Source organism: Chiloscyllium plagiosum, chromosome 13, assembly GCF_004010195.1.
Source record: "Chiloscyllium plagiosum isolate BGI_BamShark_2017 chromosome 13, ASM401019v2, whole genome shotgun sequence".
NCBI classification, from domain to species: Eukaryota; Metazoa; Chordata; class Chondrichthyes; order Orectolobiformes; family Hemiscylliidae; genus Chiloscyllium; species Chiloscyllium plagiosum.
The window spans coordinates 18,339,214-18,366,644 of record NC_057722.1 but is presented as its reverse complement, the minus strand read 5'-3'; the positions used below and the strand labels follow the sequence as shown (position 1 = coordinate 18,366,644).

At 36.8% G+C, this 27,431-nt stretch overlaps 1 protein-coding gene across 2 annotated transcripts in view; it reads right to left on the bottom strand.

The window, feature by feature from the left end:
- Positions 1-1,167: 1,167 nt before the first annotated feature.
- Positions 1,168-27,431, bottom strand: part of LOC122555796 (cohesin subunit SA-1) — a 113,996-nt gene continuing 87,732 nt past the window's right edge. For both annotated transcript variants that reach the window (XM_043701940.1, XM_043701941.1), the window contains exons 16-34: positions 24,907-25,010; positions 21,235-21,327; positions 21,008-21,097; positions 19,930-20,133; positions 19,100-19,170; positions 18,152-18,239; positions 17,690-17,770; positions 15,850-15,942; positions 14,555-14,729; positions 14,058-14,197; positions 11,967-12,068; positions 11,727-11,875; positions 10,918-11,046; positions 10,204-10,409; positions 8,132-8,306; positions 7,833-7,943; positions 7,128-7,248; positions 4,425-4,505; positions 1,168-3,325 (exon numbers count right to left, since the gene is read on the bottom strand). In XM_043701940.1, the coding sequence (XP_043557875.1) occupies positions 3,302-3,325; positions 4,425-4,505; positions 7,128-7,248; positions 7,833-7,943; positions 8,132-8,306; positions 10,204-10,409; positions 10,918-11,046; positions 11,727-11,875; positions 11,967-12,068; positions 14,058-14,197; positions 14,555-14,729; positions 15,850-15,942; positions 17,690-17,770; positions 18,152-18,239; positions 19,100-19,170; positions 19,930-20,133; positions 21,008-21,097; positions 21,235-21,327; positions 24,907-25,010 (2,237 nt within the window). In that variant the 3' untranslated portion in view covers positions 1,168-3,301. The remainder of the gene's footprint in view (positions 3,326-4,424; positions 4,506-7,127; positions 7,249-7,832; positions 7,944-8,131; positions 8,307-10,203; positions 10,410-10,917; positions 11,047-11,726; positions 11,876-11,966; positions 12,069-14,057; positions 14,198-14,554; positions 14,730-15,849; positions 15,943-17,689; positions 17,771-18,151; positions 18,240-19,099; positions 19,171-19,929; positions 20,134-21,007; positions 21,098-21,234; positions 21,328-24,906; positions 25,011-27,431) is intronic.

The following is a 27,431-nucleotide window of genomic DNA, read 5'->3' as shown; positions in this document are numbered from 1 at the left end:
CCAGAAAAGCAAAGCAAATCCAAATTCAGCTAACTTCTGCCACTACCAATGTACTCTCTCTCAAAGTGAGGGAAGTTTTCTGCATCAAAGTTATCAAGTGGCACATAACAATTGCTTACCGAAACAGTCTTGGTTCCATCTGCAATATTCTTGTTTCAGACCTCATTACAGCCTTGATCCAAATATGGACAAAGGAATCAAAGTCTGGAGACATGGTGAGAGAGACTCCTTTTGAGATTAAGGCAGCATTTGACTGTAGCATTCAAGAAGCCCCAGCAAAATATAGAACATGTTTGCTAATTGGAATCCAACCTAATGTAAGGAAGATTTCTTTGGTTGTTGGAAGTCAATCATTTCAGCCGTAGGAAGTCATTGCAGGAGTTCAAAATAGTATCCTATGTACAGGTGAGGGTTTCAGCAGTAGTGACATGGGGCCGAAGATCAGTGGAGCATTGTTAAGTGGAAATTGAGCTTCTCGATGACAGGTGGATGTGGTCAGACACTCAGTCAAAAATGGCACCAAAGTTCTGAGTTACATGTTCAGCTTCAGATAGCTGCCAGGCTATGGGATGGAATCAACTGATTGGAAACAGTTTGTGATTAAACAATGGCTTTGTACTTTCCAAGATTCTCAATTGGTGTAAATCTCTGCTTGTCCAGCATTAGATGTCAAAATAGTGTGATAAAGACAGTGTTAAGGATCAAGAAAAATGAGAGGTCAAACTGAGTGTTGTCAATATGCAGTTGAAAGCTAACACTATAATAATGAACTTGCTGAAAGCCAGCAGTTTAAAAACAGGAGGGGTGCAAGCATAGTTTCTTGGGCGCTCCTTTGGGACTGGGAACAGAAGCCACTTCAAATCATAAGTTTACTTATGATTTGAACAGCAAGGTGAGGTTACCTGTAGCTACACTGTAGCTGTCTACACTCCACTCACACCATTTGTATGACCTTTTGATTTCTCTGCCTATGTGCTTCTAATCACTCCACCTGATGAAGCAGCAGCACTCCAAAAGCTTGTGATTTCAAATAAACTTTTGGGACTATATCCTGGTATTATGAGACTTCTGACCTTTTTCAAAATGAAAGAGGACATAGTCAGTTTAGAGGCAGGAATTAACTGTTATGAAAAATTTTGGTTTTAAATAACATAACGTCTGCAACAATTATTTTCAAACAGTTTATTAAAGGAAAGGTGAAGCATCAGCTTTAAAATGTACAAAAAGAAATTTTATACTGAAAATGTACAATTTACAGTATTACTAGTAAAACCAATCAAGGTAACACTCAAAATATAAAGCTTATTAACTTCAAACTCAATTTCAAGCCCAGCGTGGAGGTATCCAGACATGAAACCATCGTTTCACATTCTGCTACAATACTGCCGAAGAATTCAGATTTAAATAGTTGACTGCACAGCATAAGTTGATGCAGAGATGATTCTAACCATGCAGTACCTATCATCGCGCCACTCAATCCACAGAACTATTTCAGATCATTGACAATTTAGCCTGAAAACTGTACAAAACTAACCAATATCGCATATTTTCACAACTGCTTAATAGCAATACCAAAAAGTCAATACCTTTAAAGTCAGCTTTTCTGTTCATCTAAGTTAGTATTGTAGATTAGTAAATGACTCAAATGACCTTACAATTTAAAATCTAGTTATAACTACTTTCAAAATGTGAGAAAACATTAAAATTTATCATGTAATATTCTTTCCATTTATGACAGTAGCTTTCAAATATCTTCTGCAAACAGTTTCAAGCAGTATGTTTTGATTAGCTTTTGTTCTGTGAAATTTCAGGTGTCAAATTGTCAATTTCTATATTGGAAACTGTCTACGGACAGCTAAATTAAGATGGTTAAAATGTTAAAATTGTAGTTTACAAAATTAATTTGTTTCTGACATTACTTTAAAAACATGATCAGATGGGAAATGGCATTAAAAGAACAATTCAATACTGCAGGTAACTAATCAGAAGCAAGACAGATGGAACACATTCTAGCACATTGGGCTAATCCTCCATTTAGTCAATTACTGAACTCTGTTTTGTATAAAATTATTTGTAAAAGTACATCTAGACAATTGAGAAAGTCAAAAGTGGGCATTCCTTAATAATGAATAGAGTAAATCTGGAATCAAGGGCAACAGTGCACCAAAATTTAACAACGAAATGTGCTCTTGACCTAATTTTTACACTTTTGGGAGTGTACAGCATTGATTTATACAACCTGGTTTTAGAAAATGTACTGTATTATGAAGTGTCTTCAAATATCAAATATCTCTCAAACTGAATTTTAGGAAGCTACACCAGCTTCTAAATTTCACCTGTTGGGTTCTGAACATTAAAACTAAAAGCAAAATGCACTGGACTAATGATGATTAAAGTGTAAATCTCAACTCTGCTGAAGTCAAACTTAAAGCAGCTAATGAGTAGTCTTCACAGTAAATAAGGCAGCTTTTGTTAAGAAAGTAAGTAGCTTGCTGTAGACATATGTATAAGATCTTAGTATTAAAAAGAAAAGAAATCTCTGGATTACTGTTACCTGTGATTTGCAGAAGCAATATTTCACATTTCTAAAAAGCCCCAACAGAACCTATTACCCATTTATACATTTACTGTATAAGTTTTTTGCAATTAATTTCCAGTTACCCACCCCACCCCTCAATAAAATAAATGCGTACCACAAAGAAACCAAACTCCAGTGTGAGAAAATTGCTTTGCTCCTAATCTAGATTTTCAGCATTGCTGCCTTCTGAAAAATTTCTAAGCTTGAATTAAAAAACATAACATAAACTGCTGATCTCAAAAATTTTTTATATTAAACTGTACAGCAGAAAAAAATTACAAAAACTCAGGGAACTCATCTGTACTTTTGGTGTCATCTGCTGTATGTGCCACCCTATCTTTTTAAATATGCCTTCATGATTTTAATACAATTTACTCTTGGTTGATATATATATTTTTTTAAAAAAATCCTACTGTGGCACTCCTCAGCAGTGCTACAGTCCATCTGTCAGGTCAATTTTGGGGGTAGGGGGTAATTCTTCCCATGAAGATCACGGTTTTCGGTCCATAAGAAAATCTGTCTCAGTAACAGACCATTATAGTGCTTCCTCCTTCAGGCTTCCCCATTTATCATAATCAAATCTTCATCAAGTTTATCCTTTGATAAAAAATAAATCAGATCTTGAGTATGTAAAATTTAGTTTAAAAGTTGCTGTCACAGTATTTAGATCTTGGATTCTCTTTAGACGATGGAGTTCTTAAAAATATAAAACTTCCAGCAGTCTCAGAACATAGGCATCCCAAAGCCCTACAGAAAAACAAAAATAAAACAAAAAATCCATCTTCAGATTTGTGGGAGGAAATAAATCTATGCACCACAGAACATTTTCAAATCTATCAATTCAAAACAATTTCTGTAATAATTCATGTACAAATATGTGGTAGTACAAAAGCTGAATTTACAAGTGCAGATATAAATTTACAACATTTAATACAGAATGGATGATAATCCTTTAAGCAGAGTAACTAACTATCTCTAGTTCTGGTTAGTTCGTGTTAATCTTTAGCACATCAACTAAACAGGTTAGAATTTTAACTTTGATTCACTATAATAGCTCCGCATTTAAAAATTTTCACTGTGTGAAATAGAACAGTACGTCAATATGTTTAAGGTTTATATATATAAATAAGTTCCACAGTTGAGAATGTACATTTACAAGTGCACTGAAGACTTTTTAATAGAATAGACTTTCAGAGAAATAAATAGAGATGGTGAAATTATAAAAGTACACAGCAAACACAAAATACTTAGCAATGATTCACATCACTGGAATCAAGATAGACTTATAACAGACATGAAAAAGAAGAACTAGGACTTAAGTCATGTGTAAATAGAGTGTACAAAATATAATGATTCCAAGAAGCTTGGCTTTGGAAAGATGGAATTGGGGCACTTCCCATCTCAGGAAAGAACCAAAAAGCCCAGATTTGCATAACCAATATTCCTCAGAAACTTTTTGCATAATATACATTTAAATGGTATACAATATTAGTCAATAAAACAGTTCAATCATTCTCATTAATACATGAACATTGCAGCAGGAAATGTTAAAAAGTAAACATTACAAAAACTTTCTTTTCACTGGTTCATTGTTAGACAACTGCAGCTGTAAATATTTAACTATAATTATATTTGACCACCAATTTTGGAAGAAATAACTTTTTGGTTTAGTTTTGATGTTCAGTAAATATAAAAATCCTGAGAAATTTAACTTTTCCAATTACATATTCAGGCCTTGTGTGGCTATTTATAAATATTTTGACAGCTACAAGAGAATACGCAAAAACTTAATTTATCTTGGTTAATAGAGGACGCATCATAGACCGAAGTATTCCTTGATACACACCGAATCATCTTCCATTATGGCAGTAGAGTCGAAGAAATCTGGTCTGAGCTCAGCTCGTTCACGTCTGTTTCGTGACGGAGGCTGTGAAAACAGTTCACATAATTATATTTGCTGTTCAAACACTACTCTCAAAAACCTGAGCACAGATAATAAGCCATTTTCCAATAAGGAAAATGAACACCAGTACACACAAATCATTTCAATTTTAACTGAAAAACACACACAATGAGCACATTTAGGAAATGGACAGCAAGCCTGTGCTTAATGATAACTTACTTCATGTTTTATTTAATGCTGCTGATATGAAGTCAGTATAATTATATAACGTGGTACGTTTCATTTTAATGCTGTGTGCCAGACTTTGTGTTTTGAGACCTTCTCACATGATCTTTCCCCAGTACTTCTGTTCTTACCTGGGTACCCCTACCTACCATCCACCTGTCAGTCATAGATCTCTCAGCCTTGTTTCCCGTCATATCCTTGGCTTGGCTCCTGCTCTCTAGACTTCACCTCCTCTCTGGGCCCTGCTTTCTAGTGTTGCCTCTCTCCCAAGCCTTGCCTCCTGCCCTCTAACTTCAGTACCCCAGGTACCTGGGTTGTTCATCTGGCTCCTGGTTTTGTATGTCCCTGAACTCAAGTTCTAGTCTCCATCTAGTGGCATGAGTTTGGCAATACAGGGAGTCAGGGTAATAGCTGCATTAATTAACATCTGCCACTGGATGGAGCCTGGCTAACCTAAAAGTACTGCAAAGTGAATGTAGTTAGAAAATTGTACATTTCTGTTACATTTCTTTTAATGCGATATTTTATTTTGCAAGTTATTATAACTAGGACTGAATGGTATTACACATATTGTGAATACTGCTTCTTTTTGTACAGTTTCTTGGGTGAGAAATATCCTAAAAATATCTGTGCATGTAGTGTTGATTCCTACGGGAAGCCTCAATTCACAGTCATTTCACTCAAAAGTCCTGACAGTCAAGAATGCAACTACAACTTTAAGTGAGGACTTAGTTTATAAGTAATGCCTGTAAACCTCCAATTAATAATCTCCTATTTTACTAAGGTCAATTACCTAATTGTTGCCTGATTTTTGTCAAAATTTGGTTTACCATATCCTATAAATCAAGATAAATTAGAACACGTAGTTGACATTCAACTCTTAGTACAGGATTTACTGGTTTTGTTATTTTGTTGGGCAACAAATTTACCAGTTTTGATAAGTTCATTCATGCAAAAAGAAAGCAATAAAAATGGCCTGGCATAATAGTTTTTCAGTTGATTCTACTTAGCTGTCTCAGTCATAGAGATGTACTATACGGAAACAGACCCTTCGGTCCAACTCAGCCGTGCCGATCAGATATTCTAAATTAATCTCGCCCCATTTGCCAAGTCTTCGCCCACATCTCCAAACCCTTTCTATTCATATACCTATCCAGATGTCTTTTAAATATTGTAATTGACCAGCCTCCACCACTTCCTCAATCTATACACGCACCACCCTCTGCATGAAAAAGTTGCCCCTTAGGTCTGTCAAATCTTGCCCCCTTCACTTTAAGCCAATGCCCTCTAGCTCTGAACTCCCCTACCCTCTGGAAACTTACCCTATCCATGCCCCTCATGATTTTATAAATCCATGTTAAGGTCACTCCTCAGCAGCCTCCAATGCTCCAGGGAGAATAGCCCCAGTCTGTTCAGTCTCTCCCTGTAGCTCAAACCCTCCAGCCCTGGCAACATCTTTGTAAATCTTTCCTGAGCCCTTTCAAGTTTCACAATATCCTTCCTATAGCAGGGAGACCAGAACTGCACACAGTATTCCAAAAGTGACCTAAACGTATTACTCTGACCGATAAAGGCACACATACCAAACACTTTCTCCTATCTACCTGCTAATCCACTTCCAAAGTCTCTCAGCTCAGCAACACTCCCCAGAACCTTATCAGTGTATAAGTCCTACCCTGATTTGCATTTCCAAAATGCAGTATTTCTCATTTATCTAAATTAGACTCCATCTGCCACTCCTTGGCCCATTGCCCATTAAGATCACAATTGACCTTCATGCAATAAAATTGTCTAAAATTTGGGCAGTTTCCAAGATTCAAGCCTCATTTAGTTACAAAGGAGACAAAGCATAATTCTATCAATAAGGAAGATTTAGATGTTTTATTAACTCCAAGAATAGTAAGCATATTAAAGCAACAATCCCATCATACAATGAAATAGCTTTGAAATCACTCTTACCACCCCGAGAATTTCAAATTCTATGTTCATGGTTACTAATGCATTTCAGTGGACTCACCGTGATACTGCATTCACTGCCATTATATTAATTTTACATGATAAATATAAATCTCTCAGTCTCTAATTTGGATGCAACTTCAAGCAGAGGAATTAAGATTATGTAGTCACTTTTAAAACACAATCAATTAGACAGTAGGATATGTGTGTATATGTGTTAGCTGCCATATTCATAAGCTCAAAAAAGATGTGTAAATTAAAAGACCTGCAACAAACAAATCAAAATACTAATTCTGTATTTTGAAAGCTCTTTTATATATAAACATAAGCAAACTATAAACCACTACTCAAAATTACCAATGGTTGCTTAGTCTCCTCGACTAAATCTTCAAAAGGATTATTCCAAATATGATGCTGTCTGATATTAAACGTACACCTATTTTTATCATACAAATGACCACCTACCAGATCAATAACCATAGTGTCTTCAAATTCTTCATTCATATCCTCCAACTGACCCCTTGATGACATCATTACATCTTCAAAAATTGGTTCAGCATCATCCTCCATTAAACTGTGACTGCGGCTGTAGAAAGAACGAAAAATTAAATATTAAGTTGGCAGCTATATCCAACCATTTCCTTCTAGCCTCAACAAGAGTAGCACTCTGATTTTTCAAGAAAAGGGATACATTCACCAAACTCCTAAGTTTGGTGTCATCCTAGTGTCCCCATTTATGAACAGACGTTAACACGCACAAATGACTCTTTGTCTTTTAACTGATTTCAAATAGATCTGCAAAAGATTGCAGAAGGAGTAATTAATCATCATTCCTTGCACTTATCTAACAACCTCCTCAAACTAATATGCAGCCAGAGGTCCTGAAACCTTATGACTTCTTGTAGTACAGTCCTTATTACAATATGCAATTTGTGAATGGAATCGTAACAATACTGTCCCAAACACCTTCAAGCTGCAGCTTAAAGGGATTACCTGATTTTACCTCAAACCAATATTTATTAAAAACAATCTCAACAAATATAAAAAAATACACTAACAGATACTGACAGATACGACCACAACTAATCTGGCACTATGGCATCTTTCACATCTTTCCAAGTGCCGCAACATGGCATCTATGATTTCTTAATAAGCAGTCTATGAACTTACACTGATTGCCTTACACCACCTCGTGCTTTCATGTAGTTCATGGCCACTCTGTCTTTTCGGTGTGCCTCTTCAAGCTTGTGTTGACCCAACCAAGGCATTTGCATTTGAGGGCTGAACAGAAAAGTGCCTCACTTTAAAAAATGAACTGATATGGTGAACTAAATCTATAAATTTCAATACAGAAAGAAAATACTAAATTGCTAAAAGCACGAGTTTGCCGATAAGTGTTGCACTTTCTCCTTTAGTGGTCTATGGTGCTCAAGGATCACTGGTTTTGGTCATAGGTAAAGCCAACTTACTTCTGTACATAATCAGATTCGGAGCCCCGTTCAGATTCCTGATCTTCCATGTTGTGTTCTGCCGGTTGCCGAGGATTTTCCCGCATGACTGTTGAAGTCAACTGTGGTGGATGCAGGACTCCTGGAGTTTGAACAGCGTCATTCCTGTTCATCCATGAATTATCCACATTCTCCTCTACAAAACCAAACAAAAGAAAATGCTGTCATGAAGAAATAACATGACAGTTGCTCCTATATATGTTTTCGAATGATTGAATTCTGAATTAACACTTTGGAGGCTAACCTGAAGTTCAACAAACCACCAGGCAAACAAATTGTTTATGGAAAGACTGAGATGCTTTCAATGAAGTGCAACATTTCTAAAGTGACCATTTTTGAAGAAAACCTACTAAAAATGTACAAGTTTGTTTTGTTTGTTTTCACCTTTCCTAAGACTGATGTAGAGTTCCACTGGTGCCCTCTAATAATCTACGCCAACACTCTTTTTAATATGAGCTGACAGTCTATTAATAGAGGCAATTCAACTGTGGTGGATGAGGTGAAGAGGACGGAGGACGATGGTGAGGGTTTCAATTGCATTTGATTATGCCTTAGGCTTTTAATACAAAGTTTAAGCTTCGAGACTAAGTTAAAATTGAGCGTCAAAGGGAGCCATGTTGTCTGCTCAGAATCCTGTTCAACAACAAACCTGGGTGGATTGGTTGCTCTGGGGATGGAGAGGCTAATATTTGCTGGGGAAAAGGTACAAGATGTTCACATCTGTCAATTATGACCTGAACAACTGTGCTGACTGTGGAAAGATTTTATCTCTAAGTCTCACAGTAATACTTCAAGAATGCCAGGCTTTACTTTAAATGGTCTATTTGATTCCAAAACTATTGGGACTGAAAGAAGATTAAATTATGTAGCATTTCTACCTACCTGCAAGGAAGGAGGAGTGACAGAAAGAGAGAGACAGACAGAGGCATTCAGCTTCTGTTGTTTACCATGCGGAATATGGGTGGAATCTTACACTCGGATTAAAGTGCAACACAAGGCTGGAAGATTCACCTAGCTTTGGCCAGAAGGAGAAACCTCCAGAGTATTTCACACTGTGATCATTTGTTTGGGAACTACTGGGAAAAGGAAGCAATCCACTGGCAGTCAAGAATATTTTGAACTAGTTTTTGGAGAATGAAGTGTTGACTTAAGGGACAGAGTAAATTATAACCTGGGAGGAGGTTTTCAATTGTTTTATAACCTAAGTGGAGGGTCTTTTCTGTATAAAATACAAGTTTCCCATTAAAACAGTGTTCAGTTAATTATAAATAAATAAAAAAGTGCTAGAAACAGTACGACTCTGGCAGCATCTCTACAGAGAAAAACAGTGTTGAAATTTCAAGTTGAACCACTCAGAACACAGACTCAAAATGTTAACTTTTTCTCTCTCTATAGATGCTGCCACATGGGCTAAATGTTCCAGCATTTTCTGTTGTTTAAAGATGTTACACTATTGTTTGTTTATTAACTTCTAGTTGTATTTGCTGTTTTTCAGGCATTTTCTTTTTCATATTATCACATTCCCTTTAATACTGCACAACTTAACTTTCACAACGCTTTTATGTGCCACTATACTAAGCACCTTCTCAAAACCTGTATTAGGCAGCATACATTTGGTTTCTTTTGTGAATGTTTTGAATCTAGTATTAAATCTGTTAGACATCACTCATTTCAGCAATTTATGTATCACAAGTGTCAAAATACTGCTGCAAACAATTTTTAAAAACAGATATGATTCACAATGATGCAATACAGTAAGTTCAGAGCAAGCCAAAACATTTCAAACTGGCAAATCTGTTTCAAAATGTACAGAAATAGCCTTGTTTAATGTTTATAAAAGGTAGCCCTAAAAGGAATAGTGGAGTTAGGTGTATCAACAAATTACAAAAGCACTGTGACATATGGACAAACAGTGTTATCAAACTGCTTTCTTAGCTACACAGAAATTAGAATAAAGACAAATTTAGAATATGCAAGCTAATTTTCTGAATAACTGAAATAAGGGTGCCATGCTAAATAGTTCCGTTACTTGCCTTCGGTCCTCCTTTTGTTAAGTGGTGGACGCCCTTTTTTACTACGTATTGAGGAAGCTTTACTACTGCTGCCTCCACTAATCACAGACATCCTATCGTCCTCCCCACCAGTAAGTAATGAGTTGCGATAGGAGATCAGGGGCAGCCAGATATCCTCTCTTCGTTCCATCATCTGCTCAGACATGAATTTCTCCAGGTATGCATGGCTAAAGAAAACACAGTAATGCAATATCTAACTCCTCAATTAAAAAAGGATAAAATATGTACAATGTTTTTTTTAACAATGTTACACAAATACAGAGGAACAAATTGAGAATATGTTTCTTTTCAATTTGATTTTAATGCAGACCCTGTCTACTCTACTAGACAAGCTCTAGACACTTTGATCCCTACAGAGATTCTAGGTTATTCATTAATTTACTTGTCAACCACTCCTCCCATCTGCTCACATCACTCCCTGCACTAACCTCTACACCAAGAATTTTAATGCTGCTGTTAAGTAAATTAAATAAATATCTAAGAATATGTAGTCCCCTGTATAGTTCAGAGGAATAAGAGTAATAATTTTACTCAAAATAATGAATTTTTTGGTAACTTAGTTTCTTAAACATATTATTCTGTAAAAACGTGATTTAAAAAACCATAGAGACCAGAAGTAAATGCAAGTTATTTATCGTACTAGGATAGAAATGAATTTCTCTATATTTTACTTACACAGTTTTTTTGTCCTGGCGCAGAAGTTTAGAGGAGAATTCACCAAGAATCTCAAGGAAGGCAAGATTTGGTGGAGGGTACTCTGGTCCATTTGGGTTAGGATATTTAAAAGCAAACTCTATGCCATCCCTAAAGTAATAAGCAAAGACTTGTTAGAAATACTGCAAAGGGCCTGACTTTAAAGCAATTAGGTTTCATAATTCAAGCAAGTAACCCACAGATGATAAACTGTTGAAAGATATTTCTGCTTGTCACCTAAAGCCCATAATTTTGGGAAGTATTTTAGAAAGATTGTATCCTAACCAGTAAACTTGTTGAGAGAGAGGAGGAACAGAGTTTTAGGAGTACAGATGGACAAATCTTTAAGTGTGTCAATTCAGGTTGAAAAACATTAAAAAATTAAATGACATTTGTAGAAATAATATATAAAGGAAATTAAGTTGAATTAAAAAAATATTTCTGTCATGTTTGTGTTTCATGCATCCCAATATAGGAAAGATGTTACATGAACAGGGAAGGTTCACCAAAATTATACTGATTAAAAAAAATGTTATGAAGGAAAATTCAAAAACACAGACGACGTGGGGAATTGAATGATGCTTTTCTGAATTATGTAAGATTCTAAGATAATGATAGCGAAAAACTGCTTTAATCAGTTGGCACATCAAAATAAAGGGGTGTAAAGTTTAGGTTAATCCAGCTAACACTAAATCAGTTATAATCAGCATTAGAAATGTTACAACCTGGTAGTACTTTTGTGAAGTATGATCGTGATATTGTAGTACTTGTAATATTGCGCTGGTACTCACTTGTGTAAAGTAGCAACAGCTTCTCTCGTCTTGATCTGATCCAGACCAAAAGTGAGGGCAAACCGACGAGCAAGTTCTTTAATACCACTGACATGGGCTGATGACCTGTCAAGATTTGGACCTTGCTCCTGGACAAGCTCATTGAAGAGCTAAAGTGAAAAAAACTGCAAGTTAGCATTTCACCTAACTCAAATTTGCTCAAAAATAAGCTGCTGATGATGAACAATAGAAACTTCTTACCTGCTGTAAACTGAGAATAAGTGTCTTGGCACACTGAATTTTGTCAATTTGTCTGGTTTTACTTAACGTTTCCTTTATGATGTCTCCATAGTCATTGTAATACTGTTTTGTAAAAGTACACATAAACATGATGCCTTATTGGATATTGTCCATTTATTTTTTAAAAAAGATACTTATAATTTTCAAGATGTCAATCAACTTTGAATTTTTCTTCAACAGCAGAACGTATACTAATATTGCATTACTTAATACAGCAATCTAGTTAATTTAACATGCTATGTATAAATTGGCATAAAAAGAAAAACTTCAATGACTTTCTAAAGTTTATTGGGTAAAGGTACAGACAGTGAGATATTATGCCACATATGCTAAGTATTCACAAGTTTTATTTTTAGTTTGTGCTGAGTTAATTGATCTCAAGCAATGTGGAAACTGGCCTCAATTTTCCTGAATTACAAAGGAAACACTTGGCATTCAAGTACATGACTTCTATCAAGTGAGTTCAGTTGAAAAGTGCACACACTTGGTTAGAGACAAAAAAAACTGCAGATGCTGGAACCCAAGGTAGACCAGCATGAGCGTGGAAGAACACAGCAAACCAGGCAGCATCAGGAGTTGGACTTCTTCACCAGTCTTGAAGATGGGTTACACTGAATCATCGACCTCTCCACCTCCACAAAGTGCACTAATGTTAGGCCAGAATCAGGAATGGCTCTTATGTCATTACATTCTGGATCAGTGGTGCTGGAAGAGCACAGCAATTCAGGCAGCATCCGAGGACAGGCAAAATCGACGTTTCGGGCAAAAGCCCTTTTTTTTACCTTATGTCATTACAGTCATGGGATAGGTTCATTGTCTAGGCATATACAGAAAAGTGGTACTTGGAGAAAGCAGAGGAAGATACTGTTGGCTCAGAACATCAACCAAGCAGAAGTGGTCAATGGGTTGAGAAGTGGCAGATGGAGTTCAATCCAGATAAATGCAAGGTGCTGCATTTTGGGAAAGTAAATCTTAGCAGGACTTATACACTTAATGGTAAGGTCCTAGGGAGTGCTGCTGAACAAAGAGACCTTGTAGTGTAGGTTCATAGTTCCTTGAAAGTGGAGTCGCAGGTAAATAGGATAATGAAGGTGGCATTTGGTATGCTTTCCTTTATTGGTCAGAGTACAGGAGTCGGGAGGTCATGTCGCGGCTGAACAGGACATTGGTTAGGCCACTGTTGGAATATTGCGTGCAATTTTCGTCTCGCTCCTATCGGAACTATGTTGTGAAACTTGAAAAAGTTCAGAAAGGGTTGGAGGATTTGAGTTATAGGGAGAAGCTGAACCAGGTGGGGCTGTTTTCCCTGGAGTGTCGGAGTGACCTTCCAGAGGCTTACAAAACCATGAGGAGCATGGATAGGATAAATAGACAAAAGTATTTTCCTGGGGTGGGGGAGTCCAGAACAAGAGCGCATAGGTTTAGGGTGAGAGAGAAAGATATAAAAGAGATCTAAGGGGCAACTTTTCACACAGAGGGTGGTATGTGTATGGAATGAGCTGCCAGAGGAAGTGGTGGAGGCTAGTACAATTGCAACATTTAAAAGGCATCTGGGTTTGGAGGGATATGGAGAAAGTGAGGACTGTAGATGCTGGAGATCAGAGCTGAAAATGTGTTGCTGGAAAAGCGCAGCAGGTCAGGCAGCATCCAAGGAGCAGGAGAATCGACGTTTCGGGCATAAGCCCTTCTTCGGGCTTATGCCTGAAACGTCGATTCTCCTGCTCCTTGGATGCTGCCTGACCTGCTGCGCTTTTCCAGCAACACATTTTCAGCTTTGGAGGGAAATGGGCCAGGTGCTGGCAGGTGGGACTAGATCAAGTTGGAATATCTGGTTGGCATGAACGAGTTGGACCTAAGGGTCTGTTTTCGTGCTGTACATCTCTGTGACTCCAAGTGATTGTCAAGATAGTAAAAGGGTAATAAAGGATGAATATTTCCAACAAATCAATATTAAGTGCAGCTAAAAAGAAAATTACAAGTTATATTAATTTGATCTACAAGAGACTTTAATTCTACTTTTAAAAATAGCAATGTTCTAATCTCTAAAATTACCTTCATATAATGCTTGAAAATGTCAGCAGCAGCATTCATATCCACAACATCATAAATTATAAGCTTGCAAAAGCCTGCCAAGAGGTTTCTTCTTTTATGAAGGGCTTCAATCTTGTTGGCTTCATCCTCTTCATCTCCTTCTGCACAGGAGAAAGAAATGCAAGATTACAATTTATTTGGTAAAATGGCAATTTCACACTTGCTAGAGAGAAGAAACCAGTTACTATAATTACACCCTCTATCATCTTCTCAATTTAAAACTTAAATTAACGCAAATTTTTTTCCACTTGATGCAGATTACTTTCAAGTCCAATGTTACGTGGTCTGAACAGATCAACGCTGATGCTCATAAAAATAATAACTGGTACCATAAGTAATATAATAATTTGGATACTATCTGGTAGAGTATCTTAAGTTATGATAAATATGGATAAATTCTGAATATCAAGAAATCAAATAAATTTAACTTTAATTTACTTTCACGTGGACAGTCTTACCCATGCTTTGGTTCTCCTCATCTTGATCAATAAATACATGATCCATTACAAAGCTGAGCAACTCTGACTGCAGTCCAGTATCTGGGCTGTAAACAATCGGCTTGAGCCCATCCCTGCCACCAGTTGTCAATTGGTGACTGAATATCATTAACAGATCACAAAGCAACATGAATGCCTATAATGGGACAAAATGAATCTTTATTAAAAGAGTTTTTAACAGGAGCAGTTGAAATTACATTTTGGAATCAATGTTTTAGCTTGATGCAATACATTTCAAAAAATTATTTACTTCTGTTGAAAATAATTTTGCAGAAGCATAAACTTAGACAAAGATCTTCACAACTTTTTTGAAGCACTTACTGGCTGTTAGGGAACTTTGAGAGAAATGCATTGTGAGCAACTGGGCTAGTTGGCAGAGGAATGGCAGATGGAGCTTAAGCATAAAAATGCGAGATGTTGCATTTTGGTAAGACAAACAAGGCAGGACTTACATGGTAACGGTAGGCTTTAGAGTGTGTTGTCAAACAGAGACAACTAGGAGTGCAGATACACAGTTCCTTGAAAGTGGCGTCACAGGTACATGGGATGGTGAAGGTGGCGTTTCACATGCTTGCCTTATGGTCAGAGCATTGAGTACAGGAGTTGGGATGTCATATTACAGCTGTATAAGATATTGGTAAAGTCATATTTGGAGTACTGAGTACAATTCTGGTCATCCTGCTGATGTTATTAAACTGGAAATGGTGCAAAAAAGATTTACATAGATGTTACCAAGACTGGAAGGTTTGAGTTATAAGGACAGACTGGATAGGCTGGGCCTTTTTTATTTAATCCCTCAAGCTGAGACGGTTGCAGGGTGACCCGACAGAGGTTTATAAAATCATAAGGTGCGGAGCTAAGGTGAACAACCAAGGTCTTTTCCCCAGGATAGGGGAGTTCAAAACTAGAGGGTATACGTTTAAGGTGAGAGGGGAAAGAATTTAAAAGGGACCTGAATGGCAAGTTTTTCACACAGAGGGTGGTGCGTATATGGAATGAGTTGCCAGGGGAAGTGGTAGAGGCAGACACAATTACAACATTTAAAAGACATCTGGAGATATAAATGGATAAGAAAGGTTTAGAGGGATATGGGCCAAATATAGACAAATGTCACTAGCTCAGTTCAGTTTAGGAAATCTGGTCAGCATGGATGAGCTGGGCTAAAGGACTGTTTGATTTTATAACTCTAAAATTAACCAAATTTACCACTTTAATTACATATGAATAAAATCTTACTTTATGGTGGAAATAGTTACCTGCTCTTTGACAGATGGGTTGACATTTGTCAAACAGTGCTGACAGACAATACAAAATGCTTTCAATGTTTTTCTCAATCCTAGTTGTTCATCCTAAAAGAAATAATTTTTAAAAATAAGTTATATTTAACACCTAACTAAATCTACAGATACACAATTGAGCAAAGCACAAAGTTCAATGCTGTGTTCAAATGTTCAAAAATTACATTGTCTATTTTTTCCATTTTTCTAGACGTACTACATCAAAATTGCATATTTCACAGGGTTAGTAAGTTCCAACAGCAGTTCCAATTTATCCTCCAAATACTATTGCTAGAACCCTCAAATATGAGAAAGGTTATGCCTAACCACAGAAAGCTATTCAAAGGATTCATCTGAGCATATACATTCCAGAACGAACTCCTATTAGCTATTGCTCATTTTGCTCTCCGAGCATATTTGATTTTAAATCTCCCACTTACACCTGTGTCTGCCATATTAATTCAAGACAAACAGCCATGAAACAGGCAATAAGAATTACTATTTAAACAACCGTAGTGCTGGAAAAAGCTGCATACATTTATTATTAGTTGCTGTACTTGAGATTGCCATACTCCATACTTCATGTTGATGTATTTAAATGGGATATTTTTCACATCTGGTTCCAGCTAAACTGACCTGAACTTGAAAATAGTCAAGTAAAAAGAAACACTGAAGAAAAAAGAATGAACCTGCAATGGAAGGAGGGATTACAGCTCTGGAATGGCAGGACACTTATAATTAAAAAGTTTAGTAGTTTTGTGATTCAGGTCACCAAGTACTGTGGACTAAAACATTTAGACTCCAGTGAAAGAGGATCTGAGCTTTCCATTCCACTTAAAAGCAGAAGTCAATTAGAAAAATACAGGTTTGAATGATGCATTCTTTCTCAGCACCAAGCACTGAGGATTTCCTTATTAATTTTCAAGCTACCCCCATCCTCAAGCATTAATAACATAAACCCTCAATCACTTAACTGATAATCCTCGACTTTTATCATCTAGCCTTTTACTGTTTTCAACTTTCTTGTTGTGCTACATTTATAGACATTGTTTCTTAACACTGATTTCTCAAAAAAAAATCCCGTGTGTTTTTGATGTTCTCTTATGGGTAAATCTCAATACAGAGGACTAAAGACCAGTCAAACTTCTAAAAATAAAGTAACATAAATTTCAGACTATCGCATGTCACTTCTAACATCACTTCTCTCCTCAACATGCCTTGAGAACAATTAAAGTGACATTTTAAGAATTTACCTGATTAAGACCCTGTGTAAGTGCAGCCACACTGTAAATGAGGAAATTGTCCCTTTAGTAGAGTGATGCCAATATCTAGTGCATAAGATTTACAAACTTGACCTTTTTTAAATGACAGGACAGATTTACTTCTGTATAGACCATGAATAATGAACTATAAAATGGAGGAGTTAGTTTATAATGTAAAAGTATCAAAAGAAAAATAAAGAATATAAATTATTCCCAATAAACTAGAACAACGCAGCCTAAAGTAAACTACTTCAACAAGTACTTCCATTCTGACCAGAAACACCATGGATCTAAAATCGATTTAGAAATCTTAGTCGTGCTATAATAAATGAGCATAATTGGAAATGTCACCCCAAAATCAGAATGCTACATTTTAAGAATGAATTCACAGAAACAAAATTTCAGTTAAAAAGGTATAAAGTTTTTCCCAACTAGATTTAATTAAAAATTTATGACATCTTGTTTCTGGCACAATTCCAGTTCTTCCACATTTGTAAAGAGCCTTTTTTTTTTAAAACAATAACATGAACATTGCTGACTTTAGAGCCTTTCCTCACCTTAGTTGGAGAACCTTCAGCTATTTTGACAAGTTGCCACAGAATGGAGTAGTGACAGCACTGGAGCGCCTGGACCACTATCTAACCAGTAAAATAAACAGAATGGCAATAATTACACTTCAGCTGATTGGACAGGTAGCAAAGTGTCCAAAACTTCAAGAACTTTCCCATTGGAAATTAGAATAAAAAATTATGTTTTTTTATACAAAGCCTACATTAACTGAACTCAACATCTTTTAGACGTACAGTTTAAAAACATTAGAATATATGTTAGTTTTGATGATGCTCATTATTCAAATTAAGCTGTGTTGCAGTGGCTTATGCATATTAAATATTTCTTGCGCTACTGAAAATCTAGCACATACACATTCAATTATTTCAAATGTTCTTAAAAAAAGAAAACACACATTCTCAAAGGAACTGCAAGAGTTAAGTCTTTAAATACTTTGGAGAAATTCTTACCTGTTCTGGCATAGATCCAAGTTCAATCCCACTTTTTAAAAGCCTGTAGCAGTTTCCAAACAGTTCCCATTTTGTAAGATCGTGAGCACTAATAAAAAGAAAATGTTCAAGTAATGGCAGATTATATTCTTCCATGATCCAGGCTTTTCTGGCTGCTTAGCCCTCTCATAACACCACATTCAATAAAAAGGTTGAAAACAAACACCTGTCTTGCAATGGCCCAATGTGATCGAAATTGTTGTAGCTTAGAATTATCATAATCTGCGGTCTACCATTTGTTATTAAATGCACAATGGCTGAAGTTATAAACTCCATTAAGTTTCAAACACAGAAGTAATTCATTAGCTGCATAATTTCTACAGTTTATCTGTTACAATAATGGTGAGACTACCTTAAACAAATAATGGTAGATTATTTCCAAATTTCAGTATTAGTGAATGAAAAGATTTCGACCAAAGATTTTCTGAAAATGAAACTAATGTAAAACATAAACAAATCTAAACACGAGAAACTGTAGAATGCAGTTTATTCCACTTGATTTCAAACCTCTGACATCACCAAGTATTTTAGAGGACTATGTCCTTAATGTGAAATTTATTACCGAATATTTCAAATTGATATTAGTGAAATATTTCCTGATGACATATCTTCTCCAGCTATAATTCTGAGCTAACAGTTCCCTTTCAAGGATCCAACTAATGCGATCTGAAAGCCAGTGCTGAATGGTCTGAAAGCAGCATCCTACTGCATCAATTTTTCTTCCCTTACTGCAGGGAACCTAGCTTTTGCATAACACCTTTCACTGTTAAGATGAACACTCGCCAGCTGGAGAACCATCAAGACAAGGCTACATTCCAGCACTCCATAGAATCATGCACAAGTGTTCCAATGCACCCAGTCATCCTGAAAAATCAAAGTGCTTAATATGTAGAACAAGCTTTCACATACTTGTGGAAGGCAGTTAACCTCTTCAAAGTAGAGAGAACATTATAAATGTCATCATCATCTGCTTCTTCTCCCTATGAAAACAGATAAAATTGATGCTGCCTTAAAATAAATTCATACAATGCAGTGAATAAAAGGAAAGAAGTGCAATTCAGACAGTTAAAAATCCATACTGTAGTCTACCAGATATGAACGACATACTTCCAGGTTCAAACTATTGCAAGGGAGCATTTTCTGAATTTAAGAAAATGAAATTTAGGAGGTGAAAGCCTTCACAAGATTTTAATCATTACTTAAAAATCATATAATCAGCGAACGAATGCTCAGTTTGGGTTCCACCCAAAGCCACTCAACAGCTGACGTCATTACAGCCTTGGCTCAAGCATGAACAAAAGAACTTAATTCCAGAGGTGAATTGAGAATGGCTGCCCTTGACATCAAGACAGTATAATACTGAGTGTGGTATCAAGGAGTCCTGGCAAAACTGAAGTGAGTTGGGGGCTGATGGGGGGAGCGAGAGAAAGCAAGAGCGAGAACCTTTGCACTGAAAAAGCACACAAAAAAAATTGTGGTTGCTGGAGGTCAGCAGTCTCAGTCCTAGCGGTTCAAGCTGATGATTCACAACTACTTTCTCAAGGGCAATCAGGGATGGGCAACAAATCAACAATGCCAGCATACAAAGCAAGAATGTAAAATCTGTCAAATATAGTTCTTTTAGCCACATAACAAAATGACATATCAATCAAAACACTCAAGATTGTAAAGCACATCTTCACAACAGATCTGACACTATTATTCTAGGCAGATAATTTATTGATAAAATTTGCACTCACCTCCTGTAATAAGTCTTCAACTGACTGACTGAATCGCTCTACCAGCTCATCAATCATCTGACTGCGTGCAATGTTAACACGGTTCTGAATTGTGTATTCGTCACTACACAGGATGTTATATGTTTTGCTGCATGATTCTAAGACATCTGACTCTATGTGCTTTTCAACAACAAACTTGGTTTGTTTTAGCAATGCATCGAGGTGCTGGGAGAAGAGGAAAAAAATCAGATAAGCAATTTTTCTGTTAAAAATAGACTATTAACAAGATAGGAATATGTTCTCTCTTGCAACTCACCATTTTTAATCAATCATATTCTCAAGCAGAACCTATCAATTTCTTTTCTACTCTAGCAGCAAGTTCTCCAGTAGTTTACCCTCACTTCTCTTCTTGGGCATTGCTCCGCCACTTTGAGGGCAAGTCACCGGCCTCTGCTCATGATCTTGCTCGATTGGGAGGGTTAAACAATGATACTGCTTCCTGTTACTTGATGTGAGAATTGAAAATCTAAGAGCAGCGGCTGCACTGCTCCATCACCATAAAAAACATAACCTTCCATTTACCACACAAATTTCTTCACTCAGTAAAATGGATCACTACGAACAGAATTTACTTCAACCATTCCAATAGCAGTCAATAACAAAATAGTAATTTCACATGCAGAAGAACCATTGGTCTGTTTTATTACCCACTTCCAGGATGTTACCCTTGAAACCTGGTGCTCAATTTCATTATATATATTACTGTGTCATGATAGAAGTGAAATGACGGTGTTGAACTTTATTTCTAATAAACAGACACAATCTTTACATGTTGTACACACTTTTCTACATGGAAATAAAAATTTGACATCTTTTCAAAGTTGAATGTACAGTAAAGGTAACTATTCTGTTAAGATTTTTGTTAGCACTAACTGAACACCAAAACCTTAAGATGTATTAAGGACAAGATGGAAGCAGGCTTCACACTGTAGAGATGGAATTGCTGCCTTGTGAGTTACACACAGGCATCTATTATTCCATGAGATTCTGAGATAAAATTAACAGAATATATTACAAAATAATTCACATTACTATTTACCTTTTCCATTCTTCCTGTACTGTACAGCTCCAAGTCAAAGAACTGAGGGATTTGCAACAGATTTGCCACTTTCTCAGAATCAGCTGAGTACTGAAACACAATAAATATCCAAATTCAATGCTATTTACGCTCAAAAAATAATAGGAACACTTGTAATTTTAAAGCATATTCATTCTCATCTTGACATTTACTACATGAACACTGCATAAATATTACAAATTGGTTACCTTTCCTAACATCATTGGAAGTGCCACTATGAACTGTTCTGTCAATTTAGTGCGATCATCTATCTGCATTTTTCTCTCCTTTGCAGTCAAAACCTGTAATAAGATTGCAATAAAAGTTTTCAAACTAGATGTGTAAATTTTCAATTTTTTTTGTAAGAATCATACTCACAAACACAACTGCAAGTTATGTATCTAGGATGAATTACAAGTTGTACACAAAAAAAATCTTTACAGGTTGAAACACAGAAAAAAATGTTCAATTTAATCTACTCTAAAAGAAGTTGAAGACTTCACACCAAACTTTAGCAACAAAAGTGAGGATTGTAAACACCACGTTGTGTTCCTAAAGGGCTTATGACTGTATATCTGCATATTCTCACATATATATCCACACATATCAAGTTAGGCTATTCCTATAAATAATGGTAGATGGAGAATGAAGAATTCATGAAAAAGAACGTGCAATTTTATTCAGTCCCATTCACAAAAACAAGATGTCCAAAAGCACTTTAAAGCCAATGAAACACTTTTCATACAGCAGTGGGAATAAGGGAATAAGACAGCTATACTGTGCTCAAACAATAATTCGATAAAGACCAGAAAATGTGTTTTTGTGACACTGGTTAAAGAGGTAAATATCAACCATGATACAGCTATCAATCACTTGTATTTGTTTAAAATACTGCCTTCAGGGGTATTTAAAGGTCTTGTTTTATTGTCTTATCAGAAGCACTTCCTCAGAGCTACAGTGGAATATCAACCTTGATTTTTACTCTCAACTCCTGGAATGGAACTAAAGTTTACAACCTGGTGATGAAAGTAAGATCAGCACTAACTATTTTTATTCGTTCATGGGATGAGCGCATCTCTGTCTTGGTCAGCATTTGTTTCCCATTCCCAATTGCTCAGAGGGCTGTTAAAGGTCACCACATTGTTGTGGATCTGGAGTCAAACGTAGGCTACATCAGGATGGCAATTTCCTTCCCTGAAGGACATTAGATGGGTTTTTTACAACAATTAGCCGCAGGTAGACTCACTTTTTATTCCAACTTTTTGTTACTGATTTCAAACTTACTATGGTGAGGCTCAAACCCATATCCTCAGAACATTAAACTCGGGTCTTGGTTACCAGACATGACAACTATGCTACTGGCTCCCCTAACAGAGTCAACTGAAATCTATGTTTGGATACTTGGATAACAATGGTGTCATTTGATTGATAGAATTATTTCCTCTCATTCATGATTAATCCAATTACGGGGATGATGGAAGGACAATGCTGCAATGATATTATCACCAGACTATTACGAGAGACTATTAAGGGTAATGTTCTGGAGATTCAGATTTGAATTATACCATGCCAGATGATACAAATTGAATTGTTTTTCAAAATTTCTTGAATTGAAAGTCTAACGATGACCATAAAACCACTGTCAAATTGTCATAAAACCCATCTGGATCACAAATGTTGTTTTGCTGCCATCTTTACCCAGCCAGGCCTGTAGGAGCAAAACTGTATTCAACCACAAATCATAGTCAGTCACATCCTCCACTCTACCATTACTACTGATCGAGGAAATCAAATCTGGTTCAATGATGAATGCAGGGGTGTGTGCCAGGACAGCAACCTAAAATTGAAAGGTCAACCTGTTGAAGCTGCAATACTTTGGTGCCAAACAACCTGAGCAGCAAAAAACAGATAGAACGAACTGATTCCATAATCAATGCACCAAGTTTAAACTCTGCAGTCCCTCCACGTCCAATCATGAATTGTAGTAGACAATTAAAAACTCAGTGGAGAAGAGGGCTTTACAATTATTCCACCCTCAATGGTGGGGGAGCCTAGCACATCAGTGCAAAAGATCAGGCTTTTGCAACAATCTTCAGCCATTTGATCTTGGCCTCTTCTAGAAGTCCTGAACATCACTGATGTCAGTCTTTAACCAATTCAATTCACTCCATGTAATGTTAAGAAATAGCTGAAGATTCTGGATACTGCAAAAGTCTTTGCGTTCTCAAAACATTCTGGCAATAGCATAAACGTTTTGTTCTTCAGGACTTGCTGTGCACCTAGCCAAGCTGGACCAGTAAAACGACAACATAGGCGTCTACTTTACAGTGTGGAAACATTTCTAGATATGCTCTATACACAAAAATCAGGAAAGGTCCAATTTGAGCCAACTCCCACTCCATCAGTGGAACTCTTGATCATCAGTTAAGTGACAGAAGGGGTCATCAACAGTGTTATACAGTTAATGACCTGCTTAAGAACCCGCTCACTGATGCTCAGCTTGGGTTCCACCAAGGCTATTCAGCTTTTGACCTCATTACACTCGTCTCAAATGTGGACAAAAGACTCAACTCTAGAGGAGAGGTGAGAAGGTAGTCCTTGATACCAATGCTGAATTTGACTGAGTGTGGCATCAAGGAACCCTAGCAAAACTGAATTCAATGGGAATCATAGGGTAAATCACCAATGGTTGACTTATACCTAGTGCAAAATATGATGATTCAGTTGTTGGAAGTTCGTCATCTCAGTCCAGGACATCACTGCAGGAGTTCTTCAGGGTAGTGTTCAGACCCAACATCTTCAGCTACTTCATCAATAACTTCCCATTCATCATAAAGTCAGCAGTGGAGAGCTTTAATGTTCAGCACTATTCACAATTACTAAGATAATGAAGCAGATCATGGCCAAATTCAGAAAATCCAGGGATTACCAAGGCAAAGAAAATGAACTGGACTAGCAATTTAACTGAGTTCCAGATGAGGTCAGAGGGAGGAATTCTGCAGTAGTCACTTCTTGACTCTCCTAAGCCTGTCCACCTTCTATTAGGCACAAGTCAGGAGTGTGCGATGGAATCCTCCCCATTTGTTTGGGAGAGTGCAGTTGCAATAACACTAAAGAAACTCCACATCATCCAGGACAAAGCAGCCTGCTTGATTGGTACGCCTTCCACCATCTTCAACATTCACTCCTCCCACCACTGAGGCACAGTTGCAGTTTGAAAAATCTACAAGATTCATCTTAAACAGCATATGCCAACACCTCAACTACCATCTAGATGGACAAGGGTGGAGGTAAATGGAATACTACCATCTGAAAATTCCCCTCCAAGCCAATAATCATCCTGACATGGAAATGTTATCACTGTTCCTTCATTGTTGCTTGGTCAAAATGCTTCACAAGGGTTTAGATTAGACTGGTGCTGGAAAAACACAGCAGGTCAGGCAGCATCCGAGCAGGAAAATAAACGCTTCGGGCAAAAAGCCCTTCATCAGGAATATAGACAGAGTGCCTCCGGGGTGGGGTGGGGAAAGCTGGGAGAAGGTAGCAAAGAGTACAATAGGTGATTGGGGATAGGGATGGGTAACTATGCATGGGCAATAAATCCTGGCCAGCCAGCAAAATCCAAATTCCATGAATAAATAAAAATAACTATCCTCCTTTTTCTGATTGACAGATTAATCATAAATGAGAAGAAAGAATTCTAACTTAATAACTTAGAATGATTGCTTTTACCCATGGGATTTGGCTTTCTTTAATTACATCTTAAGTATAAACATATTACAGATGTTTTGCACCAAAAACTAGGAAAACTGATTTTAAGTATCAATTTTATTCCACTGACTTCAAACCTGTACTTCCAGAGATAAAAGTGCAATACCTACCCTTTTGCCTGTTCCTCTCCCAACTGGAGGATGTGCTTCTGCAGCTTGCCGAATTGTACACACCATAAGCTCGATAAGTGCAGTTTCCTGCCTGTCAGTCATACCTAGTAAAGATTAAACAGCTTCAAAATTGCAGAACATTAATGACTCAGCACTAGCTAAAATACATTATATGAGGAAGAATTTTTAAAAAATCAGTACTGTATTTGAGTAGTTTATAATGCCCCTGGATTTTGCAATAAGACAGTATAAAACCATCACAGTCACTGCTCCACAAACAGACAGAAAGTTCTGTAATCTGCACTTGTGCTCTTAAATACAGACAGTGAAACTGTCTGCAATCACAGACACTGCTCCACAAACTGACAAGTTCTGCAATCTGCATGTGCGCAAGTGAAAATGGAAATTCAAAGGCTTCAGTCAGCGAGGCACAGATGGTTATAACACAGGAGATCATTCAACCTGTCATGCCTAAGTTGCCACTCTGCAACTTGACCAGTCCCAATTTTTCCCTGTAGATCTAAAAATTTTCTCTCTTCAGATGATTATCCAATTTCCTTTTCTAAGTTACAACTGATATAAGCTCCAGCACACACATAAACAGTGCATTCTAGATCGCAAAAAACATGTGAAAACAGTGCTTCCCCATGTCACTGTTGCTTCTTTCACCAGTCATCATTATTTAATGCCCTCTGCTTTTCATGTTTTTCACCAATGGGAACAGATTCTCCTCTGGTACTCAGAACCTTCATGATTTTGAATGTGTCAATCAAATCTCCTCTCAACTTATTTTTTCCAAGCAGACAATACCAGCTTCTCCAATTTATCCACATAACTGAAGTCCTTCATTCCTGGAACAATTCTTGTAACCTGCTTTCTGCATGTTTTAATGACACACTATTCTTTCTAAATTGGATTTCCCAGAACTGAATACAATACTATAGTTCAGATTGATCTGGGTTACCACAAGGTTTATTATAACTTTCTTGGCTTTACGCTCCTCTTAATAAGGCCCAGAATCTCATATGCTTTATTAACCACCCTCTGAAACTGACATGCCACCGTCAATTATCTGTAGGTTTTTCTGTTTCTGCACCTCCTTTAGAATTGTACTGTCAATAACACATTGTCACTCCTCATTCTTCCTCCCAAAAAGAATCACTTCATTGTCCTCATCTCTATTGAATCTATCAACATCCTACTCTATATTTTATCGATGTTTAAAAATATTGGTGTTCATAATACTTGAATGATTTGCTTCATCAGCAGATTTCAAACTTTTGTCATGAAAACTGTTCCCATGTCAATGACATACATCAATGGTAGCAAGGATCCCAACACTGACTATTGGGAAATTCACTTTAAATGCTCCACCAGCCTCAAAAGTGAGGTTGTTCAGTTACCTATCTCTCATTCAATTTTACATGAATGCTGATAGTGTGCCTTTTATTCCACAAACTCTTAATTTTGTTCACAAGCCTATAATGCAGCAGTTCTTCAAATACCTTCTGAGGTCTGTCCACACATGAATTAATTACATTACCCCGTCCAACCTCAATGACCTATTTTCCCAATTGATTGTTGGTTGGGCTCTGAATTGTTGTTTAAAAAGTTTAACCACCACAGAGGATTTTTTTCCCCTCATTTTCTGGTGTATAACATCTGTGCTGTTGAAATTGATTATCAATTATATTATTCAACTGTGGGATAGGCAGAATGTGTTTTGGGTTGATGGCAATATCCTGTTGATGGAAAAAAGACTATCAACTGCCAACTTACCTTCACTGCTCAATATAGGCATTGTGGATCCTACAGCTTCACACACTTTAAGACCGAAAATCTCAAATACTGTCCAGCTATTTGTTTTTCATGCAAACTTAATATGAAAATCATGCACATCAAACCTACCCTGCAAGCTACTGGCTACACCAATGAGAACATTGCCATATGTGTATCACATGTTATCATGAATAGGCCTCAGGCCACCACTTCCACGCCTGAAATTTTCCCAGGCAACCATAATTACCACAATGCTGTAAAAATGAGTTGACTTGCCCACTTCAGCACTTTTATTTCAGTGAAACTAATTTTATAGTTTAGTGTTAACTTTTTATTGGCAAATATTCCAAAATGTAAAGTATGATTTATCTTTTAAACTTTATGATTTTTCAGATTTTTATTTGCTTATACAAACATTTAGTTTGCTCTCTTTAAAAATGTAATAAAAATTGAAGAATTAACACTGTACCTTACCACCAGGTTGGCTCTATGTAGGAATACTTCAATGAAAATGGCTGCCTGATAACATTTCTGTTACTTCAGACTTGTAAATTCCTTTGATCTGGTAGATTCACACTAATATTAAAAGGTGAATTGTGCATCACAGAGATCATTAGATCTTTGAGGGCAGCTTTTCACAAGGTCAGGAATAATGAAATCACACCATCAGCGACCACAAACTTTAAGCCTTTGCTTACTCTTTCAACATATTATTAGGGAGGGCTGTTTTCATCAACTGGCTTAAC